The sequence below is a fragment of the Lactuca serriola genome, chromosome 7 (assembly GCF_051521515.1).
Source record: "Lactuca serriola cultivar US96UC23 chromosome 7, Lser_US96UC23_V15, whole genome shotgun sequence".
Classification (NCBI taxonomy): Eukaryota; Viridiplantae; Streptophyta; class Magnoliopsida; order Asterales; family Asteraceae; genus Lactuca; species Lactuca serriola.
The window spans coordinates 87,575,001-87,599,310 of record NC_136414.1 but is presented as its reverse complement, the minus strand read 5'-3'; the positions used below and the strand labels follow the sequence as shown (position 1 = coordinate 87,599,310).

Genomic DNA, 24,310 nt, shown 5'->3' with positions numbered 1-24,310 from the left:
TTTTTAAGCATCATTTTCTTGTGTTTTAATGTCCAAACTCTTCTAGTTATAAACCTTAATTAGTATACTAACTTACAAGAAGGAAAAACTTGGTCTTTGGCATGGTTTTGGGGGTTTACGGCCTAAGGAGCTTCTTAGGCCGTAAACTCCTCTTTGGACCTTGATTCCTATGATTTTGGCCCCCAAATTCAATGAAGCATGACTAGAATAAGATAGAGGATGAGTACTTACGTTTGGAAGTCGGAAATTAGCGGAATCGGGGTCGATTTCGAGTCTAGAGAGAGAGAAAGTAGAGAGAAAGAGAGAGTGGATGTGTGGTAAATGAGTGTTCAAATGTTGTGCACACCCATTTCATATGTCTCGGGTATCGTACCCGATACACGGCTACCCGATGTTTAAAGTTAACTGGGTTAAAACTTTTTACCCGGGTGAAGTGGTTGAAAAAAAAGTAATACAACTCTATTAGGTTAAACAGGGTTACACATACGAGTTATATTTCTTATGATAATGATCACGACATGTATATAACTAGATATTCAGTTATTGACGATTCCAATATTACATAAAATAATGCATAGTGACGCATTCCGTTAGTGAAAATGGGATTTGTAACGGGAATAGATTTGGGGTTGTCACAATGACCGATATCGAATCCACTCTGCACGTTTTCTGAGGAAATTTGGTGATAAAATCCATCGTAATCTCTTCCAATTTCCAAACGGAAATACCCAACGTCTTTATCTTGCCGTGGGGTCTCTGATGCCCGACCTTGACTTTGCTGCAAGTCAGGAACCTTTCCACATACCATGCTACATCTCGCTTCATACATGGCCACTACTAATTAGGACAAGGATCTTTATACATCTTTGTCGCTCCAGGATAAATATATAATCTCGACTAGTGCACCTCCTCCATTAGATCCTAATATGCACCACCCCATTATGGGACCCACACCCTCTGATGAAGGGTCAATAACCCTCAACTATCATAATCGAAAGAAGCCACCTAACCCTATATGCGCTCACTCTTTTGGTGCTCTTCCTTTATAGCCTCAACCAGAGCCTCTCGAATCTCCTATAAAAGTGGGGTAATCACAGTTATCCTCAAACATACATCCGTGATCGGGGCAGAAGCCTCCTTGCAGCTGAGAGCATCGACCACTACATTGTCCTTCCTTAGTTGATAAAGAATCTCACAATCATAATCCTTTATCACGTCCAACCATCTATGCTACCTCATGTTCAGATTCGCCTGATCCATCAGGTACCTTAGGCTCTGGTGGTCCTTGTAAATAGTACAACGAACCCCATAGAGGTAATATTGCCAAATCTTGAGGGCAAAAACCATAGCCCCTAACTCCAAATCATGCATAGGACAATTCGCCTCATGAGGCTTCAGTTGCCTCAAAGCATAAGCAATCACATGACCCTGCTACATTAAAAACTGCACTCAACCCGTGATCGGCACATCATAATATACCACAAAGTCCTGAACTTGGTTGCTGCTCAGGCCTCCACAATCTCTGCCTCAGAGTCTCGAAAGTTGCCTGCTGCTCAGGCCTCCAACAGAACATGACAGTCTTCTTTGTCAACTTGGTCAAAGGAACCACTATCTTGGAGAAATCCTAAATGAATATCCTATAGTAACTTGTAAATCCAAGGAAACTCCAAATCTGGATGGAGACCTTGGAATCTCCCACCTCATCACCACCTCGACCTTGGCTGGATCGACCAGAATACCGTTTTGATTGACAAGGTACCCTAGAAACTGCACCTCGTGCAACCAAAACTCACACTTGAAGATCTTCGCATACAACCTCTCCCTCATCAGAGTGTCCAATACCTCTCTCAGATGCTCCTCATGCTACTCCTAGGTCTTGAAATAGACCAAGATGTCATCAATAAACATAATCACATACCGATCCAGAGTGGGCCTGCATATGCGATTCTTGAGATTCATGAATGCAGCAGGAGCATTGGTGATCCTGAACGGCATCACCACGAACCCATAATGACCATAACGAGTCCAAAAGGTCGTCTTCTTCATTTCCTCTTCTTTAAATCTCATCTGATGATAACCTGATCGTAGATCAATCTTAGAAAACCAAGATGCGCCCTAAAGCTGATCAAATAAATCGTGGATCCTCGGGAGCGGGTAACAGTTCCTCACCGTTAGCTTATTCAGATCCCGGTAGTCAATACACATCCGATGTGTCCCATCCTTTTTCTTCACAAATAAGATCGGCGCTCCCCACGGTGAACTACTCAGCCAGATAAATATCTTGTCTAGCAACTCCTGCAGCTATGTAGACAACTCATGCATCTCTATAGGTGCTAACCGATAAGGTGCTTTGGCTATCGGAGCAGCACTTGGAACCAAATCAATCTAGAACTTCACTTGCCTCTCTGAATGTACTCCCAAAAAATCCTCTGAAAACACATCTGGGTATTCCCGAACAATCGGTACCTCATCCACAGTCACCTCACCCTTCTCCTGGGTATCCATCACATAGGCAACAAACCCACAACAACCCTGCTGAAGATAGCGTCTGAACTTAGTTGCTAGAGAGCCGACCATGTTGAGTACCCTCACCGTGGATCACCAACTCTCTCCCACTTAGGGCTCGAACTCGTATCAACTGAAGCCCACAATCAATCATCGCCCCATTGGTGCTAAACCAATCCATGCTCACAATGACCTTGCTCCCACGCAAGGGGAATATGAACCAAATCAATCGGGTACTGCTCACCGAATAGCTCTAAAGTGTATCCCCGGTGAACCCTCGACACTCGCACCAGATGGTCATCAACAATCTCAACCTCTAGTGGACACTATTGATGGGTTTTGAGCATTCTAACACTCCTATGGTGTACATGCAACCCTAAAAAACCTTGGATCTATGTTTTTCTCTAATATACATGCAAATAAGAATTTTCCAAGGTTCTCATCCTAACTAGCATGTTATGGGGTACTTGTAACATAAAAGACTAGTAGAATAAGATACCTTTTCTTGTGGTTGATTGCTTGGAGTTTTGAGAGCCTAGAACCAATAATGTGGATGCCTCAAATGGAATCGCAAATCACCAAACAACTTGGAAAACTTAAGAGAAGAGTATAGCACACTAGAAATTGGTTATGCACTCTTTTTCTTCATACACTAGTGCTATTTCATGTGCCAAAGACCTCTTCATACAATGTGGTGGATTAGGGTTACATCCATGTAAATTCTAATACCCATGATCTTCCATTTCCATAAGATCCATGGGTTAAAGCTCTATGGACTATCCATGGACTTCCATACAAGCCTAGCCTATTCTAAATAAGCGTTGGCCCACTCTATATATATACATAAGAGTCATATTTAATTAGTTACTTTTGATCACTAAATTAATTCCAAATTAATTCTAGATCAGTACTAAGTAAATAATATGATTTCATATCAATATATTATAACTTATAATATATTAACAAATCATAACTATACTATTCCAAAAGACTATCCAAATTGTTATGGTGAAGTGCAACCTAAATGGACCATGCCGGGTCGGGTCAAACACATACCAAATATAGTTATGGACTTAGACACCTTATCCAACAAGTATAACTTTCTCGGAACATCGTCAAACCTCATGCTAAGCGCAAGAGATACAAAAGATCGGGTACCCTGAATCAAATAAGACCAACGTAGGAATACTGTTCATAAGGAACGACCCTAATCAACAAAACCACCATATAAGCATGACAAATAATATAAATAAGAAGATGAGGAGAAGATACATACCAGTGACCACATCGGGTGTTTCAAGAGCCTCCTCAACTATTAGCTGAAATGCCCTGCTCTGAACAACTAACGCCTCCGTCTTGCCCTGGCGGCCATTAATGATCCTCAGTGTCATCGGAGCAGGTACTGCTATTGGTCCTCCTGATGCTAAACTTGGGCAGTTGGATTTCTTATGGCCCCTCTAATTGCAATGGAAACAAATTAGATTTGATGTATGGGTGGTAGTGGTAGTAGCAGTACAATCCCTTTCGAAATGCCCTATTTTGCCGCACTTGTAGCAGCCTGAACCACCCACTCTGCAGACCCCGTCATGTGCCCTGCTGCTCTTGCCACAACATCTCCGACCCTAATGGCCCTTCAATCTAGAATTGAAGCCCTTGGGTTTCTTTTTTGAAACCCCCGTCATCTGTCCGTGCTCCGCCTTACTCTTCCCTATATGCTCCTAATCAATCTCCCGTTCCCGGGCCCTAGATATCATGTCATCTAGTGTAGAGCAGGTGGAAAAACTGACAAACTCCTGAATATCTGATCTCAACATGTCATGGTACCAAGTCTTCCGTATATCCTCGTCTGCGGTATACTGGGGTACCAATAGGGCTCTCTTTCTGAACTTGGTGGTGATCTCCGCCACAGTCTCAATCATTTGTCGCATATCTAGAAACTCCCTCGCTAGCTGTTGCACCACAACAACTGGTGCAAACTCCGTTCGGAATCAGGTTACAAAATCTGACCATGTCATAGCCTCAATGGTTGGGGTTCCCAGAGTGTAGCCAACTTCCTCCCACCAATCACGAGCTCGCTCGCTTAGACATCCTGCAACGAACCTCACATTCGACCCCTCGGGGTAGAAGCTCGTTATCTATGATTCAGAGCACATATATAATCTGAAAAACTTTCATAGACAACTAGGAGAAAGATAAACTGGGCCAAAAGAGGCTTAACCTGAAACAGACACAACATTGGATACGTAATCTCCGTTTGAGGTGTTTTGAGCTCATTTTGGTGTAGGGTGTCCACTTTTGAAGGAAGGAAGCCATTAGAAAGTAAGGAATGAGCTCTAAGCTTTATAGATCTTAGTTTTACACTTCTTGATCAACCATCAGATGGTATGAAGGTCTGAACTTGATGATTATATCTCTAGATCTTACTACTTTTAGAAGTTATGTGCTTTTAGTCCCATATTCTTGGTCTAAGTGAGTATGAACTACGCCAGGACAAATGAGTTGTTCTTTTGGACATTTTGGAGTGTTTAAAGTTTTAGATATGTGATTAAGTTAGGGTTTAGTTGTTGGACCTTTTTTTAGCCTTGGAAAGTCATAAAGTTGGAAATTTATGACTTAGCACTTTATTTGGAACTAGATATGAGTTTTGGACGTGGTGTCTTAATAGATTAAAACTTAATAGACATGAAGAGGTGACATTCGATTTCACTGGACATACTTGAGGGTATGCTGCGCGTACCTAGTCAAGACCCCGTAATCTGCCCAGGAGAATGCGATATGCGGGGCGTAATGAATGAGTACGCCGAGCGTACTCAATCTGAGTTAACTCATTGACTTTTTGACTTTTGACATTTGACCAAGTTTGACGTAAGAGTATTTTGGGTATTTTGAGCTGTAGTTTGAGTTAGGTCACTATTTGTTATATAGGTGACCTATAGAGTTAACTTTCAGAGAATGTTTCATTTCGAATGCTCTATTCCAGGTTTAATCTTCAAATTCCAGAGTTCTTTTTTCTCTTATTTTTCTTTTTTGAAAAAAAATATCCTTAATTATATCCATAATGTTTATTTGAAGTTATTTAATGTCACTGTTTTTAAAAGGTCATATTTATGCACTAATATTATATATATATATATATATATATATATATATATATATATATATATATATATATATATATATACTTTACATTTACTAAGTTTGTTTAACTTTTTGTTAGATTTAAGTAAAAAACTATTTTTTTTCTTGAAATTATGGAATTGTTAATTGGATTTTGGACTTGTTCATAAAATTTCGGAGATTTTTGTTTTGTTTTTTGATTTTTGAAATCCGAAATTTTAGTTTGAAATTCGAAATATTGGTCTTGAATATGATATTTTGTCCGGAATTCAGTCCAAAATGTATTTTCTTTTTGTTAGAAAAAATATGTTTTTTTGGTCCGAAATGTCCATTCCAGACCAAATGATTATTTTTATTAAAATAATATGTTTTGGTTATTTCCTTTAAATTCATAGCAAATTATAGTTAAATTAACCTAATTTCCCTTAAATATATCAATGTTACGCTCTATTTATAAAGAATGAAAAAAGTGTAAATTTTAGTATATATATTTTATATTTTTATAATAATCTTAATGCATAGTATATTATTTTTGAAGTTTAAATAAAAAAAATGATAAAAGTTAATGGCAAAGTGGCACGTGGTATGTGCATTTGATATGTGGTTGCGATTTGAGATTGTACCTTTGTCACGATTTATTTTCTTTTCTATTTTCTCCCTCGACCGTTTGCTACCAATCCCCATTAAACATAAACATGGTCTGATCTATTTTTGATAGGAATCGATACTTCCACTATTTTCTTTTGATAGTTCCATATATTTTTGAAGGGAAAAAAGACTCTTTATGGAACTAATTTTTCTTTTTGTTTTCATTTGATTTTTTTTTAATTCAATATACCATCGAATTTGTTGTTTGTTTTCATCATAACTCTTTTGACCTGTGATCACAGGTCAAAAGAGTTATGATGAAAACAAACAACAAGTTCGATGACATATTGAGTACAAAAATAGGAAAGAGACCAAATGAGAACAAACTCAATAGTTGGTTACTCTCCTGAGTTATTTTCTCCAAAAAGTTAAAAGAAATTAAAGTTGCAAACTTATCAAAGATTGCAACCTTCTTTGACCATAACGTATATAAATAGCGTTTTGGAGGGGTAACTTCGTTAAAATATGGTCTATGCTATGCTTACTGTGGTTAGTTGTCAACACTTCTCTGCAAAAGGATATGACTGTGTATGAGTGGTATATTTATCAGTATAAACGTTTACCTCAAAGTATATTATGATGATGTGTCTACAAAAGCTGCATGATCTTGTACATATTGATGATGTATCTTATTCCATGAATTCGATCTTAAATCTAAGTAAACTCAAAAATCAAAGCACTTGTGATTCTACTCGTTTGTAGACTTGTCTAGAATCCATGATACAATAAATCATTTGATTGGAAATGTAAATATAGTCATAAAATGCACTTGCTTAGTCAAGGTTCCTCTAATAAATATTCAAGTGCGTTACAAAGTTGTACATATATGAATAATGTTCTTTCGTGGGTTATGTTTTGAAGAGAAGTAAGAATGAATCTCATAAAATTATTAATATCAGCAGGAGATGGCGTGTGATTTGCTATAATGTGTAAAGTGAAAATGAATTAGGAGAGTAACCAACTGTTGTATTTGTTCTTATTTGGTCAATTTCATTTTTTTTGTACTTAATATATCATCGAACTTGTTGTTTGTGTTCACCAAAACCCTTTGACCGACTATCACATGTCAAAAGCCGGTCAAAAGAGTTATGATGAACACAAACAACAAGTTCAATGATATATTGAATAAAAAAAAGGAAAAAGACCAAATAAAAACAAACGCAACAGTTAGTTATCTTCAAGAGTCATTTCCCCAATTTTTAAATAAAATTGTCTATTATGCCATTGGTATTAGAAAACCAAATCTTAAATGTACATCAACAATCAACAATAGTTAATAGGATTGTATGTATTTTTTATATTACAGTGTAGTTATTTCATACATTATTCTTTTTTTTTTTATTCTACTCGGAATGTATCATCTATTTGTGAAGTCTTAAAATATAAACAAAAGGTATAATTGTCAATTTATTTAAAAATAAAAATATGTGGATGTAAAATAAGGCCGTGATATCCTCATACCCAAACACCCCTTAATTGACACGTATATTATTTTACACCATATCCAACCAGATGCAGATGCAGGGGAAATAAAATCACTGTTTCACTGTGCGTTGATAATGATATTTCAAATCACATGGCGACATCTCAACTCATGACTAATAATTTCGCGGTTGATCCTTTCTTCATCTTCACTCCTCTCTGTTAAATCTCAATAACATTGATTCAATATCAAACCACACAATTAAGCTTTGGCATTCAACAAGGGTGTTTCCAAAATGGGTGTAACTGTATTGTCTTGGCCATCTGATTCAGAGGTGAAGGTTTTTGATCCAGTTTTACTTACTTCAATTATTCGTTTACTCACTCCCATTTAATTCACTGCTACTGTTTCTATTATGATGCAATGTGTTCTTATTCTATGAACTCAATCCTTGATCATGTTTTTAAACTAGGATTTCTGATAGGATCCGAGTAAAATGGAGGATAAAAAGAGTTATCGAGAGTTCGTGTCATACACTCATACTAGCGATATTATTAGCTTTCACTTTTCACTGATGATTGTTTCGTTATTACAACATTTAATCTCATTGTTTGGATGACACTATGACAGAGCCTCTTTTCTATTACATATCGCTTGATTTTATGGAATTCGTAACTTAATTTGGCTTAAATCAAGAGTGTTTGAAACTGATTGCTTTTCAAATCGAATGTTGATATTGATTTTGTCACGAATTCGTTGTTTATATCCGCAGTTGGATAAAATCAGGAAGATAGTTGCTGAAATGGCTGGAGTAGCTGTTGATGTGGTTAGAATTGTTGTATCCCCTTACAGAATTTGCCCTTTGGGAGCTCATATTGATCATCAGGTTGCGACATATCTCCATTTATCATCTTGCTTCATATATATTTTTGAATATTATGTGTTCATGTCTTCTTTATATCAATCGATAAGAATATAATTAATGGATTTGTGCTTTGTTATGCTGAGAATTTTGAGCTTCTAATCAGTTTTTTGATCATACAGGGTGGAACAGTTTCAGCCATGACAGTTGATAAGGGTATAATTCTTGGATTTGTTCCTTCTGGTGATCCTCAGGTATAAACTATAAACTATAAACTATAAACTATAAATTATAATTCTCTCACCAATGGATAATTCTAAAACTTATTAGGTGAAAATTTATGAACAACTTTGTTAAAAGTTAAAACCCTAGAGCATTCATGTTACTCGAATCATTTCTTGTTTACTCTTTACTTTGATTTTAATAGCCTTTGTCCTCTTCATGTTAAATGGATCTGTATACAAAGGTTCTACTAAAGTCTGGACAATTTAGTGGACAAGTTTCTTTCAGGTAATTTTATTTTCATTCCATGTTTTATTTCACATCATTTTCTATATTGAGTATGGAAAGTTGACTACAGAGTTGACCAAATTCAGCTTCCAAAGCATATTGACAAGTCAAATGGCAATACAATGGAGGAATGCAAGTGGGGAAGTTATGCTAAAGGAGCTTTATATGCATTACAACATGGAGGAAACCATCTGAAACAAGTTAAAAGATTTTAAATAAATAATTTTATAAGTTATTAAGTTATTACACAAAATTTATATAAGTTTTTGATTAAATATTGTTTCAGGGTATCACTGGATTCATTTGTGGGACAAAGGGTCTTGATAGTTCAGGTCTAAGCTCTTCTGCTGCTGTAAGTTTTATTCTTTTTTTACTATATAAATTATAAATCATCTTTAATTTTATATCTTCTAATTTAGTAATTAGGATTCCTTTTTTTTTTTTTAAAAATGTTTGATAGGTTGGAGTTGCTTACCTTTTGGCTTTGGAAAGTGCAAATAATCTTCACATATCTCCTACAGAAAATATTGAGTATGATAGGTAGGTTCCTAATTATTTAAAATGAAAAAAAAAATGTTTTATTTATTTTATTTCTAAATCCTATGTAGGCTAATTGAGAACGAATACTTGGGTCTGAAAAATGGCATATTGGATCAATCAGCTATATTGCTTTCAAGCTATGGCTGTTTAACTTTTATGGATTGCAAGGTATTATTATTATAAAAAAAAATTATCATAAATTTATACAATTACTCAGTTTTTCTTGAATACTTTTTATTTAAATGAATGTTATAAACCTTTATGCAGACTAAAAAACACAAGCTTATACATCCACCTAAGCTTGAAATGGAGAAAAAATCTGAAAACAAAATTCCATACAAGATTTTATTAGCTTTTTCAGGGTTAAAACAGGCATTAACAACTAACCCTGGATATAATCGAAGAGTATCTGAGTGTAGAGAGGCTGCAAAAATCCTTCTAAAGTAAGATTCTTAATTCTATACCTAAAATCCTAAATGCAAGAAATAGCAACCTATTTTTATTTACTTTTCGAATTAAATATTTAATGAATATGTGAATTAAATAGAAAATAATCAGTATACAACATCATCACACCAATACCATATTTAATCTCACTTAAACCGACTTAAGTCCTAACTAGGAAAAAGACCAAAATGCCCCTCCTTAACTCCTTTATTATAGATACTGTGGATTTTTTTACATGAAAATGTAATATTATTTTACAGGGCCTCAGGGAAAGAAGTTGAGCCAATCTTGTCTAATGGTTAGAAATAGAATTGTGACATTTATGGATTTACTCTTTGTTTATTCATTTATTTTTTTTCTTATTTCTTTCACTTAAATATTTTGTAGTTGAACAAGAAGAATATGAAGCTCATAAGGTTATATTTTAATTTTCTTTAACTTTTTGCAGTTAACTCCACCTTTTTAACTAATGAAAAAAACAGACTTTTATAAATGAATTCATCCATTAACACAAATTTCTGTTTTTCAGTCCAAATTAGAACCAGATTTAGCTAGAAGAGCAGAACATTATTTCTCTGAGAATATGCGAGTTATTAAAGGTTATGCTCTTTAATTTTTAATTTTACCCTTTTAACATTCCATCAAATTCATATAATAATTTAATTTGTTACAGGATTAGAAGCATGGGGATCTGGAAATTTTGAGGAGTTTGGAAAACTTATCTCTGCCTCTGGCTTAAGTTCTATTCAGAATTATGAATGCGGTATGACTTCATGCTCTTCAACCCCCATTTGATACGCAGAACTGTGTTTGGCATGCATTGGACTCAGACTGTGAGACACACAACACAGACTAATGTCAACGAGACAAAATTTTCAATATTTGTGGGACATGGACCTGGTCTTGATCTCTCGTATGTGAAAAAGACGTGAATACCCTCCTCATTTTTATCATCGAAGGTAGCCCTAGAAAGACGTGAAGACAAGACAGTCTGGTACTGCCGTTTGGCATGCATTGGACTGACTACCTGATGTGACGGGACAAAAAACAAAAATTTCAAATTTTTTGTCTTACCCAAAAAGGTGGGACAGGACAAGGACTTGGTCTCGATCTCTTCTATGTGAAAAAGACGTAAATACCCTCCTCATCCTTATCATCGAAGATAGCACTAGAAAGCTTGTCCGGTCCAGTCTAATCCCGTCAAGCTGTGTCCCGTGTATACACGGGACACGGTTGGATGTGACCGGAGTGAACAAGACAAACTTTCTAGGGCTATCTTCGACGATAAGAATGAGAAGGGCATTTACGTCTTTTTCACGTAGAAGAGATCGAGACCAAGTCCTTGTCCCGTCCCACCTTTTTGGGTAAGGCAAAAAATTGCAATTTTTGTTTTTTGTCTCGTCACATCAGCCAGTCAGTCCAATGCAAGTCAAACGCAGTACAAAACTGTCTTGTCAAATCCAGATATTTGAAGGTTTTTTTTTCAGGTTGTGAACCGCTAATTCAACTATACGAGATCCTTATAAGGACACCTGGCGTCTACGGGGCCCGTTTCAGTGGTGCGGGATTTCGAGGTTGCTGTGTGGCATTTGTGAAAGCAGAATATGCAGAGGAAGCTTCTTTGTTTGTGAAGAAGGAATACTTGAAGGTTCAACCTCATCTGGCTTCCTATCTTAGCCAAGAAACAGCTGTTGTGATATGTGATGCAGGAGATTGTGCCCGAATCATCTGACGTGTAATCAAGATATATATATATATATATATATATATATATATATATATATATATATATATATATATATATATATATATATATATAATATTTTCATGAATAAATTCCACATGTATAACAACGTTGAGTGATTCTGTTTATTTGATTCATTTATATTTGATTTGTATGTCACAGATTTGTTAAGAAATGAAAACTCTAAAAGTCATGTGCTATTTAAAATCCTTTTTCTTTGAACTATTATGTTATTTAATCATTATAGAAACTTTAGAAGCTCTCAGTGGGTTAGCATTCAGTGCATTTTATTGTCTTTGAATGAATTTGTTTCAACTATTGAGAGATTGGAATCATTCAATATTAAATAATTTGGTTTTATCAAACAATCCCTATGTTAAATAACGGTAAGCCCAATAGAAATGAAATAAATGAATAATCGTGAAGTATATATTTGCAATTTAGCACGCTTGGAAAAAGAATGCAACATGAATCGTTTAATGCTTTCAAGCTTTTTAAATGATGTTAACTAATTGAAATTTTATATTTTGGTATTGTATAATGTTAATGCATTCGAACAAGATTTTATACTACGAGAAGAAGGTCAATTAAAAAGAACAAAAATGGGCTCCAGTGGATACACAACTTCTTCTAATGCTCGTGTCAGACTAGATTTAAATGACGAGAACGAACTCGAACTAAAAAAAATTGTCTGAACTGATGAGTAGGGACAAAGCAAAACGGAAGGGGAAGGGGACTTCTTACAATGCATTGGATTTCAACATAAACTTTGTTGAACTTTTGACATTCGACAAAGAAAAGGATGCTAAGGAACGGGCGAAAAGGAAAAAATGGAGGATATGAAGTTGTGGATGGAAAACGCCGATCATCTTTCGGAATCCGGCCCTTGAGTTAGTTTTGAAGAAGAAAGAGAAGATCATAAAAAAAAATGTTTCCCATAGATTGTTTCGTTCATGAAAAAATGTTCCCCGAAGATTGTTTCGTTTTTTTTTTTTTTTTTTTTTTTTTTTTTTTTTTTTAAATTTAAATCTAGGTTATGTTTTCTTAAATCTTGGTTGTTGTCTGGTTGTTTTTATATAAATTTTATTTTAAGTAATGAAGTATTTTTATTTTAATTAATTTTTGTGTTTATTAATCATTTTTAAAAGATTATATTTATTTTTTGAATTATAAATCTTAAAAGTCAATTATCATTATTTAAAAATAAAATAAAAGTGAAAGGTAGTGAAAGATGACCATTTCCTACATTTTTGGTGAGGGAAAAGACAGTGAGGGAAAGCCGACGTGACACTCAAAAAGTGAAAGATGCTTCTCATACATACCCTATTGTGTAACACCTATATCCTGAGGTTAATTCAAATTCCATTTTTTTAGCATTTTAAGGTTTATCACAACGTGGGGAGGCACCACGATGTAGCAAATCAAGATGCATCGCGGGTTGATTTAAGTCGCCACGACGTGGCAGTATATGGCCACGATGTGGTAGCTGGCAAATGAAAAAACCTTATTTTCAAGTTTTGCTCCCTATTTAAAGAAATGAGGAGGCTAGGGTTTGCTCATCAATCTCTTTGAGATCTGAGAAAACCTTAATTCCCTCCTCCTTTTTTTAAGCCTTGTTTTGGTGTTCTTTGAAGCCATTGAAGGAAGAAAGAGGAATAAGTGAGCTAAGATTCAGAAAGCAAGTCCTCATCCTTTGCAATAACATTCTTTTGGACCATTTTAAGTGTCCAAGACTTTATTTTTATTATAATAAGTTGCTAGATCTTGAGTTTTGTCCATAAATCTTCATATTCTTGATTGTTGGAGTAGTGAGATCTCATAAAGTTTACATCTTTATGAATCTCCAGGCCATTTAGGGGGTTTAATGCTTTGGATTTGGATTAGTAATAAGTTTTTGTATCATGCATGAATTTTTGGTCAAAAACCCTCATTTTAACCTAATAAGAGCCCAAGACATGCATTGGACATGCATGTCTGGAAAGTAAGGGTTTTTATGTTGTTTTGTGATACTAGAAAAAATTTAGAAGTGGTGGACTGGAAGTCTTTAAGATTAAGTGCTTAATGAATTAAGCCAAGTTGTGATTCGCTCTTTTTGGACCTAAGAGTGAAATCCTTACCTCTTGGAGGGGTCTAAAGGCCGCTGAAATACTTAAATATTTTTTTAGCTTAAATATTTCAAACAAATTCGTCAAATCTTTTTTTAGCTTAAATATGGTTTAGACGCTGCATTTTGTTAGTATTGGTGGTTTTTGTTTTTGAAAAATGACGAGTATATTAGGAATTTTCAAGTTTTCACAAATCTTTAAGTTCTCACTATATATATATATATATATATATATATATATATATATATATATATATATATATATATATATATATATATATATATATATACTAGCCGTTTACCCGCGCAAAGCGGCGGGCGACAAATAGTTTGTTTCGACAATTAATTTCTTTTCGATGGAGAATGATTATTTTCAATTCAATCATTAGTTTGTTTTAGGAACATGTCATATTAAAAATAAAGAAAATTCATGAAATGACCAAATTATAGGGTGTTGAGTATTTATTTGGATGAAAAAAGATCTGGTCAAAACCTTGGAAGAGAAGATTTATAGGAGTTTGTTTAAATTTTAATATTATTTTATTAGTGATTAGTTGTACAATTAGCTTAATAATTTGAACGTCTTAAAAAAATATTATTATTTTATTCAATCTATTTTTAGAAATAGTGGGATTTGTTTTATAAGATAGTATATATATATATATATATATATATATATATATATATATATATATATATATATATATATATATATATATATATAGGGAAGGGTTATATAGAAAATATATATTAGGGCAAAACATCCTTTTAGAATAGATTACATAAATGGTCCCTGTAATTTGGGGGTAATTTGTATCTTTGGTTATATTTTAGGTTTAATTAGAAAAAACCGACATCTAAACACCAAAAGATGGCCGCTCCCTTCTTTCTCAGTTCGTCAATCTCTCCACCATGCGTCATTTATTTCACCCTCTCTTTGTCATTGAGAGCAACCCGATCCAGCGACGATAAACCCTAGCCGCCTATCATTCGTTATGACCACAAACTCTAATAAGAATCAATCAGTAAAGATCCGATACACAACCACACTTCTCCTCTCATCTCTACGATGCCTCAATGCTCGTCTCCAACGAATTTGTGTGTTCATCAAACTTGCGAAAGCTTCTTCGTTGTAACCTCCACAACAGATCAGCTATGCCTTTGTAGAAGCAACTATGCAGATTTCTGTCGGCGCTGCCCTCCCCCTGTCCTAAAGCCGCACACAAAATGGTTTATCAGTGAGATTTTGGTTACCAATCGATCTCATTGACAAACAGACTTCTCTTATCAGATCGAAGTTAAATACTTTTTAAAAGAAAACCTAGAAAAGTTTTCTGATGGTACCATTTATTGAAAGCCTGGATCGTAGGAGATACAACAATGGGGAAATAGATAATCGAGGGCAAGAGAGAGACAACAGTGGCAGCGACAACATTTTCGGATCTGCTCCAGCGACTGTGATTTTTGATCGTTTGTATACATATTTTGATTTCTGATTTCTGCTCCTCCTTAACTGATTCCACACTTTATGTTATGAACTTTTTCTTCTTATCCTTTATTAATTTTATGCATTTGATGTTGGTGATGTTCAAAATTGAAACTTACGATCAATTTTTGAAAATCTAGTGTATATGTGTGTTCTTTCAGAAATCGGTGATTCACAGTGAAGATGAAATGGTTTGTAGCTTTGCATTTGGATGTTGTATCTGGTAAAAGGTGGTGGTGGAACCCAAACTTTTCCCTCAGTAAATTTTGATTTTATCAATTTCGTTAAGCAAATAGAATTATTTTTTCTAGGTTTCTTCTTCATGGATGAGGATGATGAACTGGAAAGGGAAAATGAAACGGGAGGGAAGATGATGGGTTGGTTGTGGATCTAAACAAATATAGTTGGACTAAACATATAATTTTAAGAAAAGTACATGGACTAAATTTGTAAATTAACCCAATCATAAAAACGGGTTTTGTAATTTCAATAACTTCTATAGTTGGACAAGTGTCAATTGATTATTGGCTCCTTACTTGATGCCCTAAATATTTATTTTCCATAGAACCTAATCCTATATATATATATATATATATATATATATATATATATATATATATATATATATATAGAGAGAGAGAGAGAGAGAGAGAGAGAGGATGGTAGGTTCATATGTGAATGAAAATTATTGTGTGTATATAGAGATGAATATGGATCAATCATTTCAAACTGATGGATATAGATAAAATTATAATCTTAACTATTAATTATGTTTAGTTGTAACACTCATTGTCCATATATTTTCATTTATGGACCAAAAGCTTAAAATGTTGCAAAAATTGGTCCTTATGCTACGTGTACGTGGGGTGTATACATGGCGTAGTTCATTAAAAAGGGTTGCAGGTGCATTTAAATACACTAGGCATACTAATGAGGTATATAGGCCATACTCAGCGAAAATACAAACCCTAATTTTTAGGGTTTGAGCACTATTTAAGCATCCTTAACCCTCAAGCCTTTTCCACCTCCATCCTCCATCATCCTAAAAACATCCCTTGTAAATCCTACTCTATTGGTGTGTGTTTTGAGCTTTAAAGTGTGTGTTATTGTGCTTGTAAAGGATAAAGAAGGTGGTAGACTAGCTTGGAAGTTCAAGGAAGCTTAAATCCAGAAGTATCTCACCCTCAAGCATCCCCATAAGGTATAAAGCTTTGAACTTGATGAGTTATTTGCTTAGATCTTTCTAGTTTTATATTTTTAGTACAGTTGTGGTCCTATAGTCTTGGTCTAGTGGAGGATTAGCTACTCCACGTCCTTGAGGTGTAGTTTATATAGTATTAAGCTCATGGATTCATAAAAATGAGAACTGGTCACTCTCATTTAGCCATGTATGAGTCTTGGAGCCTTAAATGACTTTTTGGACCTAGGGTTTCAATTTATATCCGCTTGGTGTACTAGATGAGATTTGGTCGCGAAGCTCATCCATGTACACTAGACATACGTAGAGTACGCTGGGCATACGTGAGCCGATATTAAAACCCTAATTTTAGGGTGTTGTACCCTATTTAAATCTTATGATAGCTTCACTAGGTCATATTTAGACAGAATCCATCCCCTTTTTTCCAAAAAATCAAACCCTAAGTGGGATCTTGAGAGTTTGAGCCTTAAAGTGTGATTGTTGGTGCTTTGTGAAGGATAAGGAGAAGTGAACCATTTAGAGTGGTGCTTGCAGCTTGACGATATGAGATTTGTTCTTCATTTTCTTTCCTTGTGATGTAAAAAGATTCCATCTTGCTAATCCATGATGTTAGATCTAGTTTGGTGCCCTTTTGTGCTTTTGAGTCCATGGTTTGGTTGTTGATCCTCTTGATTCACTCTAGAAGTGATTGATGGTAGATCTTGGGTCCTTTAGGTCCCTTTATCCATAAAAATGCAAGCTTTATGGTATTTGTGGTCTCATGCATGTGTTAAGTCATTTGTTAAGCTCTTTTAAGCTCTAAGAGCCTCATTATGCCATGCATGCACGTAAAGTTGGCAACTTTACGTGATAACCCACCTTAAGGAAGTCAGATCTAAGTGTTGGAGTGAAGTCTTAATCGTTTAAGAGTTGAATGAGAAAGTTGGCCAAGTTGGTGAAGTACGCTAGGCGTACAAGCAAGTATGTTGTACGTACAAGACCTAAAGCAAGTACGCTTAGCGTATGAGCTGAGTACGCCCAACGTACTCAGTAGATGGGCTTCGAAACGTTTGGGCTCATGGTGTTGGGCCATGTTTGGTCTCTTGATGATTAGGGCCATGTTGGGCCATCAGAAGATTATTTTGGGTTAATGATATGTTATTGGACTTTTGGTTGAAGGCTTGTGAAAAGGTTTGGACCCAATTTGGAAAATTGGGCCATATTTGGGCCTTGGATGATTATTTTGGAATTTGGGAAAGGGTAAATTAGGTGTTCTACCTTAGATTGGACTCATTATGTAAGTCGGGGTCCAATTATTAATTGGATGTTATTTTTTTTAATATAGTGCGGGGTTTCTTAGTGGGCCAGAAGTTAGAGTTTATTCGTAAGATTCAGCAGCCCGAGGTAAGTTTCCTTACAGTGTTTAGCGGGTCGAAGGCACCAATGCTAGCCCATGGTTTGATATTTTACTATTCTTGTTTCCTGCATAACTCTTGCATGTCTTATATGTTTATATGTATACCGGGCGGGGCCCATTGTTGGGCAGGTCCCGATGATTGTACTGTATGCTATTATCTTTGGTGATTACTGACAAATCTGTATACCGAGTGGGACTCGATGCTGGGTGGGTCCTGATGAAGGGTGGGGGTATTTTGGGGAAATCACTAAACTTTGTTCTTATGGTTTTCATTTTTATGTTTTAGGTACTTCAGGATCGAAAGGAAAGAGCCCTTGATGATTGTAGTGCACACACCTCCTTGTTCTGCATTTTGAGGATTACTTTGATATGTTTTGATGTATTGACATACTTTGATCTTTTTGGGTTTGTATGACAATGTTTGGATTAATTTTCTATAAAATTAAAAATGAAATTTTTGGGTCTTACTTTTGGGACGTTACATGTTGGTATCAGAGCCTTAGTTTGAGGGATTCATATATACTCTTGGGTGTGTCTGAACTCAAACTGAGGATTTGGTAAAGTTTTTCAAAAAAGAAATGTATTTTTAAGAAAAGGGTTTTCTAATTCAAGAAAGTGTGTGGTGCAGACATTCCACCGAGCTCAAGTAAGTTTTCTTAAAATAACTTTACATGTTATCTAATATGATTTGATTTGTGAATCTGTGAATCGCATGCTAGTTAGGGATGAGGATCTGCTCAGTGTTTGCATGATAGAATGCTAGGAGAGATGCATTTTTATGTCTATTGTGTGAGCTTGTACACTAGTATTTTAGTACTGATCAGTCAGTGATAGGATGGCCTGATTAGGTTATGCTTGGTTCTGATTACTTGATGCCTGAATATTACTTGCTTTATGATTTGTGAAGTCTTCTAAATAATTTCAGCTAAGTGGTAAGTGAATCTATTAAATTACATATTTCTGAGACTATATAATTTTAGAAGGTTAGGTTTTAACTCTATTGCGCAAATCTTGTCTGATTCCAACGTTGTAGGGTGAGACCTCTCATTTGAAGAATTATCTGGTTTTGGTAATATGTAATTGTATTCATGAGCTAGTTATAGGGAGTTAGTTGGAGTTCCTTCTGCATTTGATGGCATAGAGTGGTATGGAGTTTGCCCTAGGAAAACCTAGGATGAGATCTAGTGTTAGGAGCCTTATCTTGATGAGGGTTAATTATATGGATATAAGGTAACTTGGAGGATTCAAGGAAATCCTTAAGGAAAGTACGGATAGATGTGGAAGGTAGTATGAGACTGTACTAATAGAAGCAGAGGATCCGTACTCAAGTCAAGGAGAACTACGACGAAACCAAGTAGCTTGTAGAGTTTGTAATCTCTCAATTTATTATGATGGTTTATATAGTCTATTTTTTTTAGTATGGCGACTCTACGGGGCAAACCTATTGGCAGTTCTGGTGTAGGAGAGGGCTCGGGCTCAGGTTCTAGAGTAGGACAATTGGATGAGCAGACGAGGGAGTTCATTTCATTTGATATTACGGGTTACATTCTGGAGTAGACTCCTGTGATCTTTGTTACCGTTAAGGAGGGTATTCTGGAGATTTTAATTAAGCGGTTGAGCTTGTTTCGTTCTGAGATGGTGGCCTTAGTGGGAGTGTGTTCTTTGACCTTCAGGGAGTTTTGGGCATGTGGAACTCCAGACTATCATAGGGCGAAGGACTCGATAGCGAGCAGGAGGTGATTAGTGGATGTTGTTAATGCCTTCCGCACTAGCAGTTGCCCTGAGGGTGTAAATGTCAGACTAACTTCTTGTCTTCTAAAGGTCATGCCACGAGGTTGGTGGGAGGAGGTAAGACGTACAGTTGGTAACCAGGCTATTGATAAGATGACATGGGATGATTTCGTGACCAGGTTCATGGCTGAATTTGCACCAATGATTAAGGTGCCACAGTTGGCAAGAAAGTCTCGGGATCTCTGCCAGACTACTAAGATGGTAGCTGAGATCATCACGATGTTTCAAGAGAGGGAACTTTCGGTTATGCAGTATGTGGCGGACAAGGATATGAAGAAGGAGAGGTATCACAAGATGTTGAGGAGCGATATTTGGCAGTTTGTGAGCCGATTCGGCTGCTGGACGCTGGAGGATATTATAGCGAGGGCTAGGGAGAGAGAGATTGATCTAGAGATGGAGAAGAAAAAAACTAGATTATGTGCCAAGTGTATAGGGTTCGGGAAAGAGGCCCAAGGTATCTGATCCAGGATGAGAGGCCAGCAGAGCCGGAGCCGCTGTGGCAAGTGTGGTAAAATGCATGAGGGAGCATGTAGGGTGGGTGGTTCATGCTACTTTAAGTGCGGCCTAACGGGACATATTAACATGGATTGCACTGCTACTACCACCACCACCCCGGTATCTGATCTGACTTGCTTTCATTACAATCAGAGGGGCCACAAGAAGGCCCATTGCCTGAGTTTGGCTGCAGCAAGACATCGCTTCGTATTAGTGATGGCCGCCAGGGCCAGGTGAATTCACCTGTGGTGAAGAGCAAATATTTTCAGCTGACGTCCGAGGAGGCTCGCGCAATTCCTAACGTAGTGACGGGTATGTATCTTCTCCTTATCTATTTATTTACATTGAATTGCTTTCTTATGTTTGTGTTTTTTATTTTAGGATCGTCCCTCATGAACGACATTGCTGCTTTGGTGTTGTTTGATTTGGGGGCTACCGGATCTTTTGTATCGCTTGCGCTTAACAAGAGGTTTGCTGGAACTCTGGGGGAGCTGGATTGTCCATTAGATGTCGAGACCGTAGATGATAGATTTGTTCAGGTTGTGAGAGTTCATTGAGATTGTACTTTTCAGTTGTTCAGTGAGGACTATTCAATTGATTTGGTTCCCATCCCTTTGTATGGGAACAAGGTTATTATGCATATGGATTGGTTGAGCCGTAAGCGGGCGATGATCAATTATGAGTAGCAGTTAGTCCGAATTTGAAATCCAAGTGGGGGAGAGTTAGTGGTTTAGGGAGAGAGAGAGCTCATAGTGGGTGAATGTTGTGTTCAGACTTCAGCGGAAAGTGTCAGACGCTATATTCAGTAGGGTTGTTCAGAATTTGTAGCTTATGTTATGGATACACGGGATAAGGGTATGGCGACCATGGATGATGTGTCGATTGTATAGGATTATCCCGATGTGTTTCTGGAGGATTTTCCTGGGGTGCCTCTAGTGAGGCAGGTTGAGTTCAGGATTGATTTGGTTCTAGGTACAACTCCGATAGCTAAAGCACCATATCAGTTGGCTCCTCCCGATATGTAGGAGTTGTCTACACAGCTGCATGAGCTGTTAGAGAAGGTATTCATTCGACTGAGCAGTTCACCATAGGGAGCACCTATCTTGTTTGTGAAGAATAAGTATGGGTGTCATCATATGTGCATTCACTACCGGGAGCTAAATAATTTAACAGTGAAGAAGTATTATCCACTCCAAAGGATTGATGATCTTTTTGACCAGCTTCAGGGTACATATTGGTTTTCCAAGATTGATTTGCAATCGGGTTATCATCAGATGATGGTTAGAGAGGAGGATGTGCATAAGACAACTTTTCAGATTTGTTATTTCCAAGGTTCTAAATGGCGTGAGGCGTGACGTGGCGGCAAGTTCAAGCCTCAAGCTTAACGAGCCATGGCGAGCCACGACGTTTTTCAAGGCGTGATGTAAGACTGCGATTTTGTATTAATTTATAATTATATTACCACATAAATATAAATATATATAAAATATAACTACTTTTTAGAAGTGTTATATCAATAACTAATCACAAAAAGCTAACAAAAAACACAATACTTGTATCACCGATTAGAAAAAACAAAAAAAAAGCAAAAAACGTGTCTCAAACAAAAAAACACGCGCCATAACACACCATAACGTGCCATGGCACGCCTTGCTACGCGCCACACCTAACAGAAACGTTATGAAACTTTTCGTAACGACGAAGCCACGCCTCACGCCATGGCGCGCCTTTTAGAAGACTAGTTATTTCCATTACAAGTTCGTGGTGATGCCTTTTGGGCTCCCCAATGCTCCAGCCGTATTCATGGATCTCATGAACTGTGTGTGAGGGCCAATGTTGGATTGGTCTTTGATTGTATTTATCGATGATATATTGGTCTATTCCATGACTCAGGAACAACATGAGGAGCACTTGAAGGAAGTGCTGGAGACTTTGAGGAGGGAAAGACTTTTGACAAAGTTCTCCAAGTGTGAGTTTTGGTTGTGCGAGGTGCATTTTCTGGCACACCTTGTCAACCATAATGGTATTTTGGACGATCCATCCAAGGTCGAGGCCGTGATGTAGTGGGAGGTTCCGAGGTCTCCATCTGAGATTCGGTGTTTTGTTCATCTAGCAGGTTATTATCAAAGCTTTATCCAAGATTTCTCCAAGATAGCTATTTGATTCACTCAGTTGACAAATAAGACGGTTGAATTTTGATGGGCGCCTAAGTAGCAGAAAACTTTTAAGACCTTGAGATAGCAGTTGTATAAGGCAACGATTTTGACCCTGATAGAGAGTGTTGATGTCACAACTAGAAATTTTGGTGCCTTGTAACTATAACACTTATAACAACTATGAATCAATAACATGAAAGCATGCATGATGCTCATTCTATAACAACAAAACTCCATCAAATACTACATTCTAGCCCTACAAGTGGTCAACAAAGAATTGGAAACCTTTGAAATTCCAATTTGAGTTCACTTTGAAGTAGGACTTCCTTATTGGACCTAATGGACCAATGAGCTTCCAATTTAACTATCTTGAACCTAGAACTCTCAAATGGGCCCTAATTGGACCCATATAAATGAAAATTTTATATTTTTGGGCCTTATGAACCCAAAATAAACTAGATTAACTTTAATGGACCTTACTGGACCAAAACAAATTTAAATTAGCCCTAATAGGTCATAAAAATCATACTTTGATTTATTTGGGCCAAAAATCACCTAAATTAACCATAAAATGGACTTAAGCATTGAAGGCCCAAATTTTCTTTTCCTCCCTCCCCATTCTCGGCCCAAGCCCACCAAGGAAGGAGAAGTTGACTCTTTCTATGCCACCTCATTTTTACATATTGGATTTCCATGCAAAGGGTCTCATATCTCAATGCAACAATCCCATCAATCACTCTCTCTTCTCTCCTCTCTTTCTTCCTCTTGGCCGAACCCAAACACACACACACACACACACCTCACAAAAATTCTCTCTAAACCACTCTCAAGAGCATCTTCTTCTCCTTTGAAGATCTCAAAATTTTGGCTTGAAATCTAAGGATTTTCATCAAGTAGTTCACATCTTTGGTAAGTTATTTCTTTGATTCATAACATATCTTCTTCATCTTATCAACAATCTTCCTTAACTCATGCAAAATCATGATCACACACTTAGAAATCATCTAAACTCGAGATACTCCAAGAAGGCTTGCTAGGATCGAAATTTCTTCTTCTAGTCTTCTTCAAAACCGAAACTACAACTCAAGGTGAGCTTCATACCCCTCTATTTTTGGTTTTCATATGTTTTATGGGGGAGAATACAAGAAAATGTATAGATCTATGTGTATGTGTATGCTATGTGTGATTTTATGCATGTGTGTGTGTGATGTTATGTGTTTATGTGATAAATATGTAACAAAAGGGGTGATAATTCAAGATCTATGACATGAGAAAGGAAAAAACAAAAAATAAGTTCTTATACACTAAACTAGTTAAGAAAAATAACTTATAAGGTTATGAGGAACATACTTTAACATAAAACCCATTTTAGGACTTAAAATGTTAAAAATACAAAAATTGGGGTAAAAACTGCCAAGTCACGGTTTCTTGAGGGTCAAAAGAGTCAAAAACAGTTTTCATAATCATTTTTCTGAATATTAGAATTTACAAAGGACTTAAAATGCAAAAATTTGAGTTATTGGGCTAAATATGGGCTTTTCGGCCCAACAAGCGCAAAATTGCGAAAATTGAAGTTTTTAAGGGGCTGAATTGTAATATTCTATAAAACAGGGGACATGAAATGAAATAAAATTATTTATAAGGTCAAAAATGCTTTTAAACTCCAAAAAGGATAAAAAAATGTAAACTTTTTGTATTTTGGGCCAAAACTGTAAAAATTGCAAATTTTAGGGTTCTAACCGAGAAACACCATTCTGGAAGGCCCAAAACTGTTTACTAAATACAATTTGGATTAAAAATGTCTTTTCAACAAGTTTATGATACAAAAGTGTCAAGAAAATGTTTTTCAGGACTAAAAATGAAATTATTTTATATAATGGACTAAAAG

General features: G+C 36.2%; 1 protein-coding gene across 3 annotated transcripts; it reads left to right on the top strand.

The window, feature by feature from the left end:
- The first annotated feature begins 7,780 nt into the window (after nucleotides 1–7,780).
- Nucleotides 7,781–12,003, top strand: GALAK (galacturonic acid kinase). Of its 3 annotated transcripts, XM_079009721.1 has the most exons (15): nucleotides 7,781–8,027; nucleotides 8,466–8,579; nucleotides 8,738–8,809; nucleotides 9,022–9,065; nucleotides 9,136–9,265; nucleotides 9,352–9,417; nucleotides 9,526–9,605; nucleotides 9,674–9,773; nucleotides 9,873–10,048; nucleotides 10,313–10,350; nucleotides 10,440–10,468; nucleotides 10,582–10,651; nucleotides 10,726–10,815; nucleotides 11,540–11,805; nucleotides 11,872–12,003. In XM_079009721.1, exons 1-14 carry the CDS (start codon nucleotides 7,989–7,991, stop codon nucleotides 11,782–11,784), a joined length of 1,293 nt encoding a protein of 430 aa, XP_078865847.1. In that variant the 5' UTR covers nucleotides 7,781–7,988; the 3' UTR covers nucleotides 11,785–11,805; nucleotides 11,872–12,003. The 3 variants fall into 3 exon arrangements, with proteins under 3 accessions (XP_078865847.1, XP_078865846.1, XP_078865848.1); XM_079009720.1 differs by having other exon boundaries at nucleotides 11,540–12,003; XM_079009722.1 differs by lacking the exon at nucleotides 7,781–8,027 and having other exon boundaries at nucleotides 8,564–8,579; nucleotides 8,983–9,065; nucleotides 11,540–12,003.
- Nucleotides 12,004–24,310: the final 12,307 nt, after the last annotated feature.

What these genes read in the sequence shown, in the direction of transcription:
- GALAK (XM_079009721.1), top strand. Translation starts at nt 7,989, where the DNA reads ATGGGTGTAACTGTATTGTCTTGGCCATCTGATTCAGAG. An exon ending in CTTGGCCATCTGATTCAGAG is followed by an intron (nt 8,028 to 8,465) that starts GTGAAGGTTTTT and finishes TTATATCCGCAG; the next exon opens with TTGGATAAAATCAGGAAGAT. An exon ending in GTCTAAGCTCTTCTGCTGCT is followed by an intron (nt 9,418 to 9,525) that starts GTAAGTTTTATT and finishes AATGTTTGATAG; the next exon opens with GTTGGAGTTGCTTACCTTTT.